This window comes from Lemur catta, chromosome 1, assembly GCF_020740605.2.
Source record: "Lemur catta isolate mLemCat1 chromosome 1, mLemCat1.pri, whole genome shotgun sequence".
NCBI classification, from domain to species: domain Eukaryota; kingdom Metazoa; phylum Chordata; class Mammalia; order Primates; family Lemuridae; genus Lemur; species Lemur catta.
Genome location: NC_059128.1, coordinates 223,877,684 through 223,897,619, shown reverse-complemented (window position 1 = coordinate 223,897,619; position 19,936 = coordinate 223,877,684). Strand labels below are relative to the sequence as shown.

General features: G+C 36.8%; 1 protein-coding gene across 4 annotated transcripts in view; it reads right to left on the bottom strand.

The window, feature by feature from the left end:
• The window catches only part of GOLGB1 (golgin B1), a 68,851-nt gene that overhangs the window by 10,016 nt on the left and 38,899 nt on the right, over positions 1-19,936 (bottom strand). For 3 of the 4 annotated variants that reach the window (XM_045540171.1, XM_045540172.1, XM_045540173.1), the window contains 4 exons: positions 18,608-18,681; positions 10,471-15,668; positions 7,698-9,609; positions 1,158-1,336 (listed from right to left, as the gene is read on the bottom strand). In XM_045540171.1, coding sequence (XP_045396127.1) covers positions 1,158-1,336; positions 7,698-9,609; positions 10,471-15,668; positions 18,608-18,681 — 7,363 coding nt within the window. Of the gene's footprint in view, positions 1-1,157; positions 1,337-2,323; positions 2,371-7,697; positions 9,610-10,470; positions 15,669-18,607; positions 18,682-19,936 lie in introns of those variants that run through there. The other variant, XM_045540174.1, reaches the window with a different exon arrangement.

Here is a 19,936-nt window from a genome sequence, read left to right as displayed (position 1 = left end):
GGGCTCAGTAGCAGAATGGAGGTGATAGAGGAAAAAATCAGAGAAATTGAAGATAGAACAATAGAAAATACTGAATCTGAATGATAAAGAGAAAATAATCAACAAATTGGATTTCATCAAAATTAAAAGGACCTTTTTGTGGGAGATGAAAAGACAGGCTGCAAACTGGGAGAAAATACTTATAAACCACAAACCTAACAAAGAACTCATACATACAATATATAACAGTAAAATTTAACAGTAAAAAATTAACCCAATTAGAAAATGGATAAAACATATGGACAGATATTTCATCAAAGAGGACATATGAATGTCAAATAAACACATAAAAAGATATTCAGCCATTATGGAAAACAGTTTTGTAGTTTCTTAAAAAACAAAACATACACTTACCACATGACCTAGCATTTGCACCCCTGGGCAATTATCCCAGAGAAATGAAAACTTATGCTCACATAAAAATCTGTATTGAAATGTTCACAGTAGCTTTATTTATAATTGCTAAAAATTAAAAACAACGTGCATGTCCTTCAGTGGGTGAATGGTTAAAGTGGCACGTTCATACTAAGGAACAGTATTTATAATAAAAGGAATGAACTATTGATACACACAACAATGCTGATGGATTTCAGGGTATTATATTGCATGAAAAAAGCCAATTTCAAAAGGTTACACACTGCATGATTCTATTTATAAAAAATTCTCAAAATGACAAAATCATAGGAATGGAGAACAGATTAGTGGTTGCCGGACATTAGAGCTGTGATGAGGGTAGGGTAGGGGATGGTGGAATGTGACTATAAAGTGGTAGCACAAGGGAAATATTTGTCATGATGGAACAATTCTATATTTTGGTTGTGGTGATGCTTACATGAATCTACATGTGACAAAACTGCATAGAACTAAGAACACAAATACTCAAATGAGTGCATGTAAAACTGGTGAAATCTGAATATGGTCTGTGAATTGTACCAATGTCAGTTTCCTGGTTTTGATAATATACTATAGTTATGCAAGATGTTGCCACTGGAGGAAACTGGGGGAAGGGTACATAGAAGCTTTCTGCACTATTTTTATACTTTCTATAGACCTACAATTATTTCAAAATAAAAAGTTAAAATGAAAATAAAAGGGTTGAAAAGGAGGAATTATCATACCTGAGCTGATGTAGCTCATGCTGCCAGGAGACATTTTCCTGCCTGAGCTCTTCTTGCATAATCTGAAATGTTTTTGTCTTATCTTGATAGTCCTCAAGTTGAGCCTTCAGTGGACGTAACTCAGTGACCTCTTGATTAATCTGTAAGTATTGCTGCTGCAGATTCTTCAATTCCTTCAGCTTTAACAAAAGGGAGAATAAAAGGGTGATTCATCACACCTCATTCACCCAGCTTGAAGTCATCAGCAGCTCCCTACCAAGTAAGTCAGACACCACAACATACAACCAGCACCTAACAGTCTGCTGACATATCACTGCAGCACAAATCTCTAAAATGGTGAAATACATACAGTCAGAATGGTGGAAATCACCCATGGAGCTGCCATCAAGGCTGCAGGGCCCAATCATTCCTGCAACTTCTTCTTCTTCCCCTTGCCTCTGAGGCCCTAAGTTGATTATAGGGCTACACCTCTGATATGGGACAGACTTAATGGACCTACAGCTTCACTGTGGGTGGTAACATCCTAGAAGAAGAAGTATAAAGATAGACTGGCTTTCCATTTAATCATGTGCCCTGGTTAGGCATAACAGTCTTAACTCCAGCTTAGCTCATGTTGATTATAAAGAAGGCAGTGCTACCCAATGGTTAAGAGCACTTAGCCTCTGCAGTTAGATATCCTATTATTTCTTGGATGTGTGACCCTATGCATGTTCCCCATATCCTCTAAGTCTTAATTTCCCTCACCTATCAAGTAAAGATAATTACAGTACCTTTTTCATAAGAATATGAGAAGTAAATGAGAAAATTAATGCCCTTCACATATAAAGTTAGTGATGATGATGACAAACTTGCCTTTAATTAGCAAAACTGCCTATCTACATTTCATTAAAAGCTAAATAGTAATAAATATGTCAGGACATCTGGGCAAAGACATGGGCTTTGATCACACACCTTTTCACTCACTCTGAAACACCACTAAAGCTATAATAAAGGCATTTTTTTAAAGCACAAAACACAAGAATAGGAAAAACACCACAGGAGTCAGCAGCAATAAAATTAATTTTGGAAGCTGAAAAGCAGATGAATAAGTGGTAACTGACTTAACAGATCTGAGAAAGCTGATCTTAAGCCAGCAGTAAGGAAAGCCAAGAACCAACAGAACTTACTCTGCAGAATCTTCAAAAGGCTCAGGAATTAACAGCATCAGGTACCTCTGGAAAAGATGGTCATGGGGGTGGGAGGGAGGTGGTAGCTGAGATAAGGAGGAACAGATGAAAGTTGCTTAAGAAACAATTTCATCCATAGATTCCCTCCTCAGCACCACACTTTTTGTTACCCCAACAGAAAACTAGTTTTATTCTTTGGAGAAGTGTTTCTGGATTACGGAACACCAGTTATAGTCACAAGTAAGGGTACCGTTCCAAAACAAGGGTGATCAAGTGAATATATGTTTTCTGAATGTCTGAAGCCTCTCCTCTACTCAGCTTACAGAATGCTGGTAAAAGGCCTTCTATCTTCCACACAGGAAATGAGAAGCCTTCTCTCAAAAATCTGACCATCCCAAGAGGAACTAAAGATATCAACATGAGGACTACCAACAATAAACTCAATAAGATCACCATGCAATGAAACTCAGTTGGTAAGTTCCACCCACCAAGCTTTTTATACCCTTCCCTTAAACATGAAGAGTAAACCAAGAATTAACATTCATCTGAAGAACGGCTAACATTAAAGAAGGGATGAAAACCTACTGGAAGAAGATAATTTGGAAAAGATTAGTAAAGGAAAAAATGTAAAGTACTCAAAGATTTAACAGCGAATATCGCCAATCAGAAAGCTTGCAGCAGAAATAAAAAATTATAAAGAAAAACTCATTATAAAAAAACTTCCAAAAACAAAACTACTACCACTATCCTTGGAGAAAGAAGTTAAGAAAATCTATCCATGAGACAAGGAAAAAAAATAATTCCTTAAAAATTAAGAATATGATGGCAAAAATGAAAACCTCAATTTTGGGGTCAGAAGATGAAATGAAGAAAATATTCCCAAAGTATAGCAAAAAGAATAGAAACAGTAAGAAAATTAGAGAAACAAATCCAGAAGGTCCTACATCTAAATAACAGGATTTTCAGAAATACGACAAAAGAGAAAAATGATAAACGAAAATGATAAAAAAAAATTCAACAGAATTTCCAAAAATTGATGAGTACAATTTCTTAGATTCAAAGGACTAGTCAGCATAATAAAGGAAAGTAGATCCACACAAAATCACATGATCATAAAATTTCAGAACTGAGACAGGAAGGGAGAGAGGGAGGGAGGAAAAGAGGGGAGAGGGGAAGGGAAGGGAGAAAACAGATTACATACAAGGGATCAGGAATCAGAATAGCTTTAGACTTGTGAACTACAAAGTAAGCAAGAGACCAATGTCTTCACAGTTTTGAATGGAAATTATTTTCAGCCTAGAATTCTATATTAATCAGGTATAAGAGACAAAAAGACATTTTTAATAAATTTACCTCCCATCTATCTTTCTGCAGGGAGCTACTGAATGATTTATTCCATCAGAATGATGGCACAAAACCAAGAAAAGGAAGACATAGAACACAAGAAACAGGATATCTAATACAGGAGAGAGGTGAAGGGAAATATTCTAGGATGAAAACAGTATCTTGTAGTACAGGGCAACTGGTTCATATAGGAGCAGGTCAGGGACTCTAGGAGAATTTTCTTCATGAAAATGAAACTTATACAAATTAAACATCTTGAGAGGAGATGGGGACAAATGGCAGTAAATCTAGGGTGAAATTACATTGATAAATACAAAGAAAACTAAGTAACAGCAATGAAAACACAATTATCAACTCTAGGAAAAACAGAAAGATGTTGAGGAAAATAAAAGTAACACATCTCAGCTCTAATAGAATTTGTAGTCATAAAAATGTAAGCACTGAATTGACTTAACCAAAATTAAAATTAAATTCCATCAGGAGAATGGGGAGGGGTTGTGTACTGAAAATATGCGTACATGCTGTGAAAGCAGAGGGAATAAAGAGAGCTAAACCCTGTCAGCATAAAGAAAGTCAATAGTTAATGCAACAAATAAAAAGCCAAAATGCAATGTAAGCATGATATTTAGATACTGAGGAAATACCAAAAGAATAAGCTAAAAGGGTTGAAAGCAAATTGCCTCAGGAGAAGAATAAATAAGGTCGGGGTAGTGCTACTCTTAGCTTTTCCCACCAAACATTGTAGAATACAGTGACTAAGTATGTGCCATATAATTTTATTTTATTAATCAAGAACTGAAACGTATTTTTGTTTTGATCTAAAGTGAAAATGAATTCCTTATGCAATCCACTCACTCCTCTAGTCTAGATACGCTAAGTGTCATCCTTGGAAAAGAACAGATCATCAGAAAGCTGTGTGACTGGGACTGCATTTTAGCTCCTTGTATTGGTAGTTTTAGTGAATTGGACATAGTTCTTTTCCTATGCACTGACAATGAGAATCAGCTAAATAAAAACCCTATACAACACATTATAATGTTTGCTGTAAAAAAGTAATGTCTGTTTCACAAATATACAGTGTTCTCTTTATGGGAACACAGAAGAAATTTCTTACATGCCTCAATACTTAAAAAATATAACTATTCTTGCTTTGAGCAGGTGATTTTTCTTTCTTCCTTTCTCCTAAAATATGGACACTGTAATTCATGCACATGGTTGTGATTCCCTCTTTCTGATGGCTGACAGAAAGCTCAGAGCAAATGAGTGGGCCTTCTTTCGAATAAACTACAGGATACTGTGATTTCTCCTTGAGACACTAACCTTACTCCTGGGTTTAATCTTTTTTTGTAGTATCCTTATTTTCTCTTCCTTCTCAGTCCCTTTTATTGTATCTTATCTTGAAAAACTGTTTATATCTTTATATGCTACCTCAAGTCATTTTCAGAATGAGGTGACCAGAGATAAACAAATACAGGCAACTCTAGAAGTTTGTCACCCTCTTAGTTAACCCTATGTTAAATATCACAGGATACACAAGCAAGTATAAGACATGATACTTATTTACCAGGAGTTTATAATCTAATTGGGGAAATAAAAAATAGCATATAGAAATTAAACACACATACATATCCATACACATACACAATACACACACACAACAAGGCAATATGGGAGAAATGATAAGAAAAGTACTAAGGAAATACAAACAAAGGCAAAAGACAATTTAGCAATCATGAAATGTAACCAGAGGATTTGAGCTCTGAAATGACCTTTAAGTAGTGGGAAGTATTAACCCCCAAAAAGAAAGCAACTGGGAGGACATTTTGGCTGAGAATGATAACATGGGTAAGAAGGAAGTACGAGATATGATTATTGCATACTGAGTAGATCAGCTTGCCTGGAATGAAGGGTATGAGGAGGAAGCAGTAAAAGGGCTTGAAAGTTAAACACAAATTATAGGGTCTTAAATGTTGGTCTAAGGAGTTTGAATCCTAAGCCTATTTTAGAGGTAGTACAACTTTTAAAGGTTTTTGAGTGGTGCAGTAATAAGAAAGTAGAGTTCAAGAAAGATTTACTCAGCAATGGTATAAACAATATACTGGAGAGATGATAAACTGGAAGCAGCATTATTATAAGAGCTTAAGGGTAAAGTCAGAGTTTACCCTAGGATGCTGAAGATGGAAAGGAAAGATATTTGATGAGCAGTGCAAATAATGGAGTGACAGGCCTTGATGGTTAAATAAAATAGTTATGATCTTTAGGGAACAGAAGAATATTAATTACTATGAATTACAGACACACGGAAATAAAATGGCTAGGCATGGTGGCTCACATGCCTGTAAGGCTAGCACCTTGGAGGCCAAGGTGGGAGGACTGCTTGAGGCCAGGAGCTGGAGACTAGCCTGAGCCAGAGTAAGGCCTCCTCTCCACAAAAAATAAAAAATTAGCCTGACATGGTGGTGCCTGTAGTTCAAAGCTACTTGGCAGGCAGGAGGATCGCTCCTCAAGTCCAGAAACTTGATGTTGCAGTGAGCTATGATGACACCACAGCACTGTAGCCCAGGCGAAAGAGTGAGACCATTTCTCAAAAAAAAAAAAAAAAACCCACATGGAAACTCAAAAAAAAAAAAAAAAAAAAAAAAAACCACATGGAAATAAAAAAGCTGGCTTGACATGTAAATAGCCAGCAGATAAAAATGTGGACTGGGGTTGAGAGACAAAGTTTAGTGCCTAGTATTTACAATGGATAAGAACAGCAAAGCAATTCACTGAATAAAACAAAGTCAGTTAACTCAGAATCCTAACAGCACCAGAAAAAAAGATTTTAACTTGGAAGATAATCAATATCAGCATGGTATAAATAACATCTTTGAGGCATATAGTGTCCTGATGAAGAGAACTTTCTGAATTTGCATTCTGAAAGGACTGACAGAAGACCAAATTCTCAGGGCAAAGTTAGCTAAACTCAAATTGTTTTAAAAACATAAGCATATATGCATATGTTGTGTTGATGTCAAAACCATAGCTGAAAAGGGGGACTTTGTTCAAATTACAAAAGGGAAAAGACTGTCTATAAATATTGGATATTAAATGAAATAGGAATGAACACATTACCTACAAAAAAAAGGAAAAATTATCTCTATGGTTAAGGGAAATGATCTTTTCACTAGGGCTAATCTTAGAAACTAGAATTTTCAGGTATTGGACATGGATAACATTTTAACTAGCCTTTTAAGTCTCAATTTATTTTCTATTTGGCCTATTTTCCTACAAGTTCATGGCCTTGACAGAGTTAAGAGACTGCCATGAAAGTAAAGACAATAATGTCACAAAGCAGAATCCCCTGACAACCTGGCTGGGCTCATATTGTTCCAGTTTTTGCCTCTGAATCTTAATGACCTGGAAGTTTTCAGAAAAAAAGACCTGGATTAAACTCCTGGCCCCTACTAAAAGCAATAACATTTTAGCATTAGAGATCCGACTTAGCATTCTCTCCCATTGAAAAAAGTTGGGTATTAAAAGGAAGTGGATAAATGGTTCAGCTTGCAAGTAAAATTTTACTAAATAGTCATTTAAACTTTTTTATTTACATTTTTTTTTGACAAATTAGGGTTGAGTTATGAGCTGAGTCCTCCCTGCCCCCAATTCTACCAGATGATGTATTGCTAAACTATCACTGTAAGAAGGTACTATGTGATATCTATACTTCCTTTCAATGAAACTATGACAAATTCTGGAAACATTTGTATGTATGTGTACATACAAAACAGCTTTCCATCTTTAAGTCCTTTTATAACCAATGGGCAGTTTTGTACCAAGAAAATTTGATTTTTTTATAATGGAATTGGCAGATTTAAAGCAATTTACATGATGTTTCTGTGTTTCTCTCAGACCAAAAAGAACCTGTATGATGTTAATACTGCCCTTGAGTGTCCAGATAACATAAGAATGTGTTTATCCTTTTCTACAGATACAAAAATTAAAGATTCAAAAACTCTCAAACATAGATCCAAAAGAGCTAGATACTCACTAGTCGGTCTCTGTCATTTTGGAGTGAAGACATAGCTTTTTTTAAACTCTGTACTTCAGCTGGGCTGGTGGCAGGCTGGGCCGCAGACCTCTGCTTTCCTTCCTCTGTCTTTCGGAATTTCTCCAGCTCCTTCCACATCTGATCTCTCTCATTTTGTAGACTGGCCATAGCCTTGGAAAAGGACTGCACTTGGTTGTAAGAATCTTCTAGCTGTGAGGACAAGTGAAGCAATTGCTCATCTTTGGATAGGAGCTGTTGGTTAAGTGTTTCAAGATGAGGAAAGCTATTCTCCTCAGTGGAGTTCATTGGAAAAGTAGCTTTAGAAAGAACATCTTGCTCTCTGTTTAGGAGGCCTTTTTGTTCTCTCAGCTGCGCCAACTCCTTCAGACTGGCATCATACTTCTTTTTCAGATCACCAAGCTCCTCATTGGCATGATCTCTACTATTTTGCAAGGAACTCATAGACTTTCCAAAAGACTGAATTTGTGCCTTGAGATCTTTATTTTCTTTGGTGACCATGAGTAATTTCTGTTCCATTTCTATCAGATCTCTTGCTAGCTCTGCCACCCTCTCTTCTGCTGTTTCAGTTTCATTGCGCATTATCCCTGCATCATGATGAAGATGCTTTAATTCTTTCTTCAGTTTATCTTCAATTTCACCTACCTTCTTAGCAGCATCTTTTTGAACATAAACCAATTCCTCTTCCAGTTCTGTAATCCTCTTCTGAGAGGAGGAAAGCGTAGTACTTAATCTCTGTACCTCTTCTTCTTTTACTTTTAATTGAGCATGATACATTCCTAAAGTACCTTCTTCTTGCAAGGCTGTCACTTGTCTCTTTAGTTGGGATACAGATACATTCAAACTCTCAATCTCTTTAGATAAACCTTGTTTCTCCTCGTGTAGGGCATTAGAGGACCTCTGCAGAGTCTCCTTTGCTTCCTCAGATTCCTTCAATTTTTCTTCTAATTTAGCATATTCGTTTTTCAGCTCCTTATTTTGTTGAAGTTGAGCTTCAAGGAGTTGCTTTTGCTGACAGTCCTTTATTGATATCACTTGGTTCAGGTCTTCTCTATATTGGATCAGTTCTGCCTCTAGCTTGGCATTCTCAGAATTAAGATCATCCATGTGACTTCTCAAGCCTCGAATTTCTTCTTTAAGCTTATTATTCTCAGCAGCAGCCTCTTGGATGAGTTGGTCTTTTTCCAAGATTACACAGAGATGTCGCTCTTCTAGCTGTTGATAGTCACCTACTATGCGGTCACGATCATTCTGGAGAGAAGACATGGATTTAACAAAGGAATCCAATTGAGCCTTTTGCTGAATGTTTTCCTTTTTGATGGTTTTCAGTGTTTCCATAAGCTGATTGGTTTTGTGAACAGCTTTTTTGTTCTCCTCTTCTAAGACAATATTCTCCTCTTCCTCCTGGGACAGCAGGTTTTCCAGTTCTTTAATTTCTTTATCATGCTGCTGATGCAGTTCAGCAATAGCTATTTGGATTGCCTCTTCCTTGTCAGAAAGCAGGCTTATAATCTTCTGCTCTTTCTTGTTTATTTCTTCATGCAGCCTACTGGTTAGCTCCCTGGAGGCCTGAAGATCAGTTTCTAGTTGTTCATAACTGAACTTACAGTTTTGAATATCAGCTTCTTGCTGCTTTATTATCCCTTCCAAATTTTCTTTATCTTTCTTACATTTTTCTAAAGAGTCATTTAAATCAGCTGACTGGTCTCTGAGAATCTTAAGTTCTGATTCCAACCTAGCTAATTCATTCTGAGAGTTGTGGTATAGGTGTCGAGTCTCTTCTAGCTGCCACAAAAGTTCTTTGTTTTCCCCCTGTAGAGTATCACAGATCTTCTGTTGAAGCTGGACCTCTGTCTGGGTCTTGGACTCCCAAAGCTGCTTGTCATGTTCAAGCCTGAAAAAACAGTTAAAGATTTCAAGGAAACACTATGTTATGCGTAAGGAATAAATACCACAACATGTACTCAACAGATCTACAAATAAATCAATATTCATAATTGAAGGTGTTAAGACTTTTTTCTGAAGAGATTATTAGTTCTCTATATCTACACATTTGTCTACTGAGTGCTCTGTATTAGAAGAATCACCCCTAAGGGTTCATATATTTAAATCATAAACTCCAAAATATGTTGCTTGTTTTAATGACATGGTTTTGGGTACTCTGAAAAGTAACATTTTCTCCTACTGTACTCTACTTTGTTCCCCACAAGCTAATGTCTGCCCTCTTTAAGGTGTAATCTTGGTATGAGAGATAGTGAGGAAAGCTATTTCAGAACAGAAAGGTCCTATTAGCAGTAGAGGAATACAAAGGGTGAGGGACATTGTTAGTTTTTGAGCTTGAAAAGTGATAGAAAATTGGAGTTTGAGAAAAATAACTCTCACAGGCACATGCAGCATGAATTGATGTAGACTACGAGGAAGAAAAAAGATGAAACCATTTAGGACACTATAGCAATAATTTGGGAGTACTATGGTAAAAATTCATACAAGGGTAGTTGAAATGGAAATGAAAGAAATATAAGAGATCTCTCAATAGAAAGATGAGAAGAAAAGATGTAAATTTTCCATGTTAAGATAAGTTGTAGCAGGATATTATTAGCCAAAAAAAAAAAGTCAGAGAGAATATATCTTCTAAGGAAACTGGAGCCAAAATTAGTCTTAAATTAATTTTAAAGGGAATAGAAATAGTTTGAATAGATCCTTTTCTTGCCTCCAATTACTTCTGGAGGAGAAAAAAAACTTATTATTCATTTACCTGGAAATGTTGATCTTCAGTTCCTCCATATGGATGGACATCTGTCTAAGCTGATCCTTTAGAACACTGCAATTCTCCTCTTTGAGTCTAATTTCTTCTTCTTTGGTTTGAATTGCATCATTGAACTTCCTCTCCCACTTCTTAGCTTCATCTATTACCCTGTCTCGATCATCTTGGAGGGAAGACATGCTCTTAGTGAAGGCAGCAAGTTGGGCTACAGTACAGTCCAAATTTTCCCGAAGATGCTGAACTTCCTTGTCTTTCTTAATCAAAGTAACCTGAATTTCTCCCAATGTCTCTTCCAATTGGACTTTTTCTCTATACAAAGCATCCAGTTTCTCTTGCATATTCTTCTTCTCTTTCAGGTGTTTCTCTTCTGCCTGCTCCAATCTTCGCTCAAGATCTTCATCTTTTTGTTTCATTTGGCTTTTAACTGATTCTTTATTTGACTGAAGTTCCTTTTTCAACTTGAGATTGTCTGCTAGGACCCTGGCAGCTTCACTTTGAGTATCATCGAGCAGTACTTTGAAGTTAGCTAATTCTGCTTGTGCCTTGTTGCGGTGTTCAACTGCTTGAGCCAGATTTTCTTTGGTTATTTCCAAATCTTTTTGGGATTCAGCCTGAACAAATTCTAGAGCTTTAACAGTTCTCTCTAGAGCACTAATTTTCTCTTGATACCTGATGCAGTCCTTCTGCAGCTGCTTTACTTCTTGTTGTTTTTCTTTTAACAGCTCCTGAAGTTCCTTTGCATGGCTTTTATTGCCAGGTTCTTTCTGAGCACCTTGTATTTTCTCCAAATATTCCTTTCGTATTTCTGATTCCACCTTCGTTTTTTCCTTGACTAACTGCTGCTTTTCTTCTTCCAGTTCACTCACACACTTTTTAAGGTTCTGCATTTCAGATTCCAGTAGTTCATTTTTTATTTGGGCATCTGTAACATCCTGATAATAATTGCCAATGCTTCCATTAAGTTCTGCTAATTGATTCATAAGCCTCTCTTCTAAATCATCTTTCTCTTCTTCTGCTGTCTCTTTTAGTTTGGTAACTCTGGAGAGTTCTTCTTGGATTTGCTGATTTAACAGGTTTATTTTGGTTATCTCATCCTGACGCATTTTTAGTTCATCATCTTTTACTGACATCTGACTCACTAAGGCATTTCTCTCATTTTCTAAAGTCTGGCTAAATTCCTTGTCTTTCTGCTTTTCCTCCTCTAAGTCAGCAATTCTTTCTTTGAGCTGATCAATCTGCTGTAGGTAATTATTAATTTCATCATCATGTGAGCTGAAATTCTCACTTATATCAGGTTTGGTATTGTTCTCTGATAGAACAGATTCTGAACGTGCAGGCCTTGTGCTCATATTCGGAGAGTCTTGCTCTTCAGCCTCACCTGGCACAGACTGTGTTGCCTCTTCAACCATATCCACCTGGTTATGTTTCTCAGTGGCCTCTGGGCTAGCTTGTTTAGATGCATTACCTTCTATCTGATGCTTTAAATCTTGAACCTCTTCACTTAGAGACTTTTTCTCAGCCAATAAATCCTTAAACTCCTTAGAAAGGGTGTCATACTCCATTTTGATCTTTTCAAGTTCCTGTTTCATGTTGGAATTGGAAGAAAGAAGTGTTTCCATATGTTCTTTAGCTGTATCTCCTGCAGGCTGTACCTCTGCTCTAAGCCGGTCATTCTCTTCTTCCAACTCTAGGATTTTCTGCTGTTTAGATTTAGCAAACTTTCTCATCTTTTCTTTCATTTCCTCCATTTCTTGCTCAGCTTCCTTCAACTGCTTTTCTGACTCTTTCTTGTTTGCTTCTGCACTTCTTACCTTGCCATACAGTTCTTGCTTCTCTTGCCTCACAGTTTCCAGCACATGCTGAATCCTTTCTGCTTCATTACTAACATTCTCATAGGACTGTAGAAGAATTTCATACTCTTTTTGTAGCTCCTTGTGTTTCTCTTGCCACTCCGTGTTTTCTGCAATCTTAGAGCATTTCAAATATTCAATTTCTTTCACCAAGTTTTCCTTGTCTTCAGTAAGACCCTCTAGAGCTAGTTTTAGACTTTCACAAGAGCCACTGAGACTCTGATTTTCCAGTAAAGACTTGTCCATTTCTGTAATGAGTTTGTCTCTTTCTTCCTGAAGAAGAGCTAATCTTCCTAAGAATGTATCTTTTTCTTTATTTTGAGCAGAAACTTGGCTTTCCATATCTGCTAGAGATTTGGTGAGCCGTTCAACGGTATCTCTGGCCAAAGACAACTCCTCTTGGAGACCTTTGTTTTCTTTTAGTGCTTCTTTGCGGGAAATAAGGGCAGCTTGCAGTTTCCTCTGTATTTGTTGCTTTGCTCTACTTTCTTCTTCAATCTCTTCTGGTTTTTGTTTCATTTCACAAAGTTCTACCTGTAAGTGTTTTATCCTCTCATCATGCTCTTTGGATTGTATTTCAAGCTGTGTATGTAGAGCCTTAATTAAATCTTCTTGTTCTATTATCTCTGTCTGTACTTTAGCAAGGGCTTCTTCTTTTTTGCTAAGTTGTCCAGAAAGATAGCTAACCTCTTCTTCCTTTTTGCTTATAAGTTTCTGCAGTTCATCTAGTTCAGGCTGTAATTCTCTTAGATGTTCTAAGCTGGCAATTTCTAGTTGACTGCTTTCCAATTTCTGCTTCAGGCTTTCTGCATGGGCTTCAGCTTCACAGGATGCTGTCTTCAGACTCTGGATTTCTAAACCCTGTTTATTTATCTGCTCTTGTAACTGAAATATCTCTTCTGATTTTTTAGTAAGCTCACTTGTTGTAGAACCAACTTTCAATTCTAGCTCTTCTTTCTCAGCCTCTATTTCTTTCAGTTGTGCCTTAATGTGGGCAATAGAATTATTGTCCTGCAGAGCACTTGCATCTTCAGGATGAGAAGGCCAATCTGGGCACAAATCAGACTCTGAAAGTGGTTGAGTGGGATGCTGTTCTGTGGTTTTGAATGAAGGTTTTTCTATACCTTGAGTGGGAGAGCCTGGTTCCTGCTGGTCAGTGGCTGGGAGTTTTCTGTCTATGGACTCCCTTACTTGAATCTGGAGTTGTCTTAGCTGCTCTCCAATGTTCTCATTCTCCTTGCTTTGCTCATCAAACTGTTCTTGCAAGCGATTATAATCATCTTTCTGTTGCTTTAGCTCCTCCCTAAGATGTCTCTCTTTCTCCTGTGCCTTCTTTAGAATCCCCTTGCGGGAGGTTAAGGCTTCCTGTAGCTTCCTTTGAAGTTGTTCCTTTTCTTTTTCAAGACTCAGTATCTTTTCTTCCAGTTCTGGTTTCCAGTGTTCTCCACTACCTGCACCAGGTGGACTGATCACTGCTGTTTCTCTCACAGGTGCTCCTGAGTCTCCATCACCTGCATCCTTGTTACTTGTAGTTAACTTCTGGATAATTGCTTGGTTTTCAATGATTTCTGCCTGGAGCAAATCTATTTGGTTTGTCTTATCTTGCAAGCTCTGATTCAACTGTTTGACCACAGCCTGTAACTGTTCTTCAGCTGCGATTTTTTCTTTCAAATCCTTCCTTATATGCTCTAGTTCCATTTCTTTCTCAGATATTATCTGTTTTAAAGAAATTTCTATTTCTTGACACTTAGAAGTCACACATTTTTCTGAGTCTTCTTTGTTCTCTTTATCCTCCTCCATTTCCCTTCTCTCACTCTCACTGAGTGGGATCTCTTTGCTAGATTCATCTTTCACTTTGGCTAATTCCTCTTCTAATATACTGACTCTTTGTAGAAGCTCCTTTCTGTTAATAAGAGCTGCCTGCAGCTTTCTCTTTCTCTGCTCACTTTCTTTCTTCAAAAGCTCTAATTCACGCTGAAGTTCTTCTTTACTTATTAGCCCTGCTGGGCTCAACTCATCATAATTATGTTTAAGGCCAGAAACAACTTCATTATCTTCTTCCACCTGCTCTTTTTTTGCTTCTTCCGCTCTGGATAATAAATTCAGCTGTTCTTTAAGAGTCTTAATTTCAACTCCAAGAGAAAATTTCTCTTCATTAAGCTGAACCATTTTCTCAGTCATACTAAAACTGATTTCTGTCACTTGCTGATCCTTCTCCTCAATGGTTTGTTGGAGGGTTTCGACGTCTCTCTTTTTCTCTAGTAACAGTTGATCCATTTTTGCTATTTCAAGTTCCTTCTGTGAAAGTGTCTTTGACAGTTCTTCCATCTTATCTGAGATATCCCTCACACGTTCTGCCCCCTCAAGCACTTCACTTTCCTTCTTCTGTAGCTGGCTTTGCAGGCTTCTTATCAGTGTGTTCTGCTCAGAAAACTGAAGCTGCACATCATCCAGTTCACTCTGTAAAACTTCAATTTTCACGTCTTTAGATTTGGCTTCTATGCTGAGACTGTGGATCTGTTCGGTGAGCAGGTTGTGATGAGCACTTTGGCTTTCATAGTCAAGTCTTCTTTGCTTTTCTGCTTCTGCAAGGTTCATCTCCAGTTGCTTTACCTGAGCTCTCAGTTCTGTTACTACACTAAGTTCCTTCACCTGAGAAAGAAGCTGGTCTCTTTCTTCAGACAAAGCACTGAATGCACTGCTGGTGTTTTCAACATTTTTCTTAAACTCCTCAATCAACTGGGTTAGGTCGTTAATTTCCTTATCCTTCTCATCTAAATTTTTCTCATAGATTTCTTCTGCTTTACGAAAGCTTATTTCAAGCTCCACAATTTGACTTTTTAATCTTTCCAACTCCTCCTGATGATAATGACCAATATCTGGTACAGCAGAAATGGATTTATCAACATCATCCTGTTTAGTTGATTTCAATTCCATTCCATTGTCATTTAATGATATTTCCTCAGGTGTTCTATTTTGATGTTTAGTACTTGCCTGTTCTTCTTTTTCAACTGCTGGAAGACTGCTTTCTTCATTTGGCATTGAAGGAAAACCTTGCCCTGTATCTTCAAGAAATACTTTCATTCTAACTGGAAGTAATCCTTCACTCTCTATCTGTTTCATTTCTTTTTGGTCAAGAACCTCAGGGTTCCCCTCAGCCCTTTTTCCCTGGAGCTGCAATTTAAGAAATGCAATCTCCTCTTGAGCTTCTTTCATTTCCAACAATAAAACTGATAATTCTTTATGTTTCTGAGAAAATGTGTCCTCTTGAACATCTTGTCCACTTTCCTTGGTAGAAAAGCTGTTCTTGTTGAGCCCAGTAGTATCAACCATGCTGATCTATTTTTAAAACAGAAAAAAAAAAGCCTTAATCAAATGTTTTATAATACTAAAAATAGCCTACCTAAAACTAGTATTTCATGCATTTTTCCAAAACCTGAAACTTTTTAGTCCAAACCTCCTGTGTAGCATAAAACTGCTAAATCCTTTCAGAATCAGTTTGTACCTCCCAGATTGGGCCTCCGAGGGCACTTGGTCAATCCTGCACTGAGGTCAAGCCCCACTCATGAGATCTAAGGAAACCTGGAGTTTATTTCCTAGATATTCTTTACATGTGAAGCTTTTTTCCTTCAGATTAAAACTCTTAATTGTTTCTTCTAAGAACTGCTTAAAAACAAAAAGAGAAGCAGGAAATGAATTAAATCTTCGTTTTAACCCATTCCAATAAGGAAGTTATGGATTCCTTTTCCTAAACTATCCATTAAAATAGGAAAGTTGCAAATATTAGATAAAATAGCCATTAATAGACAAGCACATTATCAAACAAGTAGATTCAGATAAATTACCAGAATAAAGTAATCAAAATGGAGCTCTGCTGGGGGTTAGGCATGAAATTATGGACCTGTTTGACAAAATATGAACCAAGTTATTACAAAGATTACTGTGTTAGACCGCTCGATCCATAGAAATTATTTCTGTAATTGTTTTCTTGGGGGAACAAAATCAGTGAATCTCATGATAACTTTAATTAGCATTTTATTAAAAGAGTTTGGAGATGGCCACAGAATAAAATCTTCACCTTTTCCAATGACACATTTCCCCCACCCCCGAAAAATATTCCAACTTGATGGGAGAAAACACAAGCAAACAATCATAGGACTGTCAAGTAATATAGTGGCCAAGACTACAGGCTCTACAGCCCAACTGCCTGGGTTTACATTAGCTCTACCACCTACTAGTGGAAGCTGGCAGATAGTAAGTATTGAATGAATATTAGCTACTATCTTGCTATCATTCTCAGCTAACGAGTAAGAAAAAAATTCATTATTTTAGAATTGTTATGTTTAGAAAAGTTATCTCATCATTCTTCATAAGCATTATTTTAGTTATTTACAATTCTTTGCTCTCTGCATTACCCTGTATCATATTCAAATTTCTAGAGACCAAAACTGGACACAGTATTTTGCATAGGGGAAAAATTCCTTTATAATTTCTTCACGTCACATTCCTCTTTATCCGTCCCTGTATACATTAAAGACCTGATATAGTCAAGGCATTGTTTCTGCCAGAAGACTTCAATGTAATTCTTTTTTTGTTCTCTCCCTTGCCCTAAGTATTATTTCCTCTTTTCTAACTATATTTCATGTCATATGCTCAGTCTCTTCCTTCCCTTGATCATGCCTTCGGCTGCTCCCTACGATGCCTACACAGTTTAATCAGCTTTTTGGCTTGAGTAAAGAATAAATGTCATCCCATAGTGAGGAGGCAGAGAACCAGAGAACTTCACTCTTTCTGGGCACTCTCATAACTGTTTGTCCTAATACTAGTCTTCCCATTTTGAGTGAGCTTACACCTTCTTTGAATCTTTTCTACTCACTCTCTCTTATCCCAAGGGATTATAGCAGTTGCCCTTCCTTTGGCAATTTCTGTGAGTTTTTTCCCCCCTTTCTTTTCCACTGTTCCATGTTTGTTAATTCTTTCTTCTGGTTGTTTTGTTTTTCTTTTTATTATCAGATTCTCATCTTTCTTATCTCTTCTTTTTTGAGCTAAGTTATTTTGTTTTCATGAGACACTACTGCTGAGCAACTTAAAACATTAAGCACCCCATTGGTCAAGGAACATTCATTTTTACTTTAGGCTCTTATAATTTGTCAGTAACCATTTAATACAATTTTCAAAATTTAGTCTCCTTTTGACAATTTTGTGAACAGAGCATTAGTTGTCCCATGAAAAGGTATTAAATATAAGTGTGATGGCTAATTTTACTGTGTCAACTTGGCTAGGCCAGAGTACACAGATATTTGGTAAAACGTTATTCTAGATGTTTTTGTGAAGGTATATTCTAGATGGCATTAACAATTAAATCAATAGAGTTTCAGTGAAGTAAATTACCCTACCTAATGTGGGTGGGCCTCACCCAATCAGTTGAAGGCATTAACACAAAAAAGACTGACCTCCCCAAAAGAGGGAATTCTTCCAGCAGACTGTCTTTGGACTCAAACTGAAACTCTTCCTTGGGTCTCCAGCCTGCTGGCCTACCCTGCAGATTTTGGACTTGCCAGCCTCCACATGTGTATGAATCAGTTCCTTAAAATAAATCTATATATATCACATCCTATTGGTTCTGTTTCTCTGATACTGATACAATAAGTAAGCAGACATTTCTGTTAAGAAGCTACATTATGAACTATTATCCAGGCCAGGAGAAAATAATAAAAAATAAAGAAGCTACACTATTCCTCAAAGCCATTTATGATTCTATCGCTGACTTATTGATTGGAAGAATACAGCTAACTAAATACAATACAGCTAACAATAACCTTAAATCAACAGAATATTAAGCAATCATACATTTCTTACAATAATTTTCAGGTTTAAAAGGCACCATTCTCCAGAGATATCCTTTTTATATAATCATAAGTAAAACTGTGCCAATTGCAGGGGAGGAGGCCCAAGAGATTTTATCTAATGTCTTCACTGAGAAACTTTCCTGAGATGAACAAAGAAGTTGAGATAAATAATAACTCACTATGAGAAATGGGTTACCAAATCCCAAATAGCTACTGTATCTGTGTTGGTTTAAGACAAAGAATTCCAAATATTCAGAACCAAATGAGAGTAAATGAGAAATAATAACCATTATGACTCTGAAATAGATCTCACTCTATAGGTAATATACTTTTCTGTTAACACTAGAATACTGCAGAAATGTTCAGATTTGAAGCTACTGTCTCCTAATCTAGTTCATGTTCTAGATATATTAAGAACACTTCACTTACCTCACTGACTTCTCTATCTGCCTTCCCAGTTCTATTCTGAGCCTCCAGGAGAGTAATCTGAGAAGATAGTTTTTCTGAAAGGCACAAAATAAATATCTTTAGAATATATATGGGGAGTGTTTGAAAAAATGGAGATAACTGTATGTGAGGCTATTTAAGAGGCATGAAATAATCAACACAAAAGAAACAGAACAGTTTGGGGAAGATAAAAGGCTTATCTTATTAAAATAAAGAAGTGGCAAGAGAATATGAGATGAGATATAAGACACAATAGTACTGGGTAATGATAATGAACCTGAGTGAAGTATACATAGTGGAAGGCTTGAAAGGAGAGGATGCCAGGGCATGTGACATGAAGCAGCTATTTCTATGGCACAATTTGGAACTTCTAGGGCAATAAATTTGCCTTACTTTATCCATAATCCTATTGTAATACATTTTATATTAATATAACAATTACAATGTCTTCAATGTTTTGTCACATATATTCATAAAGACACCAAATTTTAGCACTAAAAGAGAGCTTTCCAATCTCTTCAACAACCATACGAGGAAGCAAAGAAATGACATGACTTGAAGAGGTTACACAGCTAGTTCAGAGAGAGCTCAGATCAAAATCCAGGTCTTCTGAGTTCTACCCCCATGTTCTATTAAAATGTATACATCTAAAATGGGTAGTAATACATTGGAAATATTCAACATTGATATTAATATCCCCAAGAAGCTTATATTTTTCCCAAGATACTAAAACAGATACACCAAAGGAGAAAAGTATATTTTTTACACTACATCCAAATGTCTTAATGTGACCTACAGGGACCTGCAACCTCCTTTGCTTGTTCTGCCCCCCTCTTGTTCACTCTACTACAAAAACACTGGCCTTCTTTCTGTTCTGCAAATTTATCAAGTTCATTCATACCTCAGGGCATTTGCACCACTCTTTTCTCTGTTTGGAATGCTCTTTGCTTAGCCTCTTTGCATGGCTGTCCCCTTTTCATCATTCAGGTTTCAAGTCCTCAAAGAGGCCTACCCTGACCACTCTAATGCTGCTTTCCTTTTCCCCCATGCACACCTGTAGTACCCTGTTTTGTTTTTATCCTAATACTTATCATTCTCTGAAATTTTCTTATTTATATACATGTTTATGGGGTCTATTTTCCCTTCTAATATGTTCATAGCAACTAGAATAGTGCCTGGCACATAGGAAAGGCATGATAAATATTTGCTATATGAATGAAGGAATATTCATGAGATAAATGAATTTAGAGCTAAGTAGAAAACTGTAAAATGCCCTAGGCAGTATACAGTATGTTCAGACACTTCACAAGA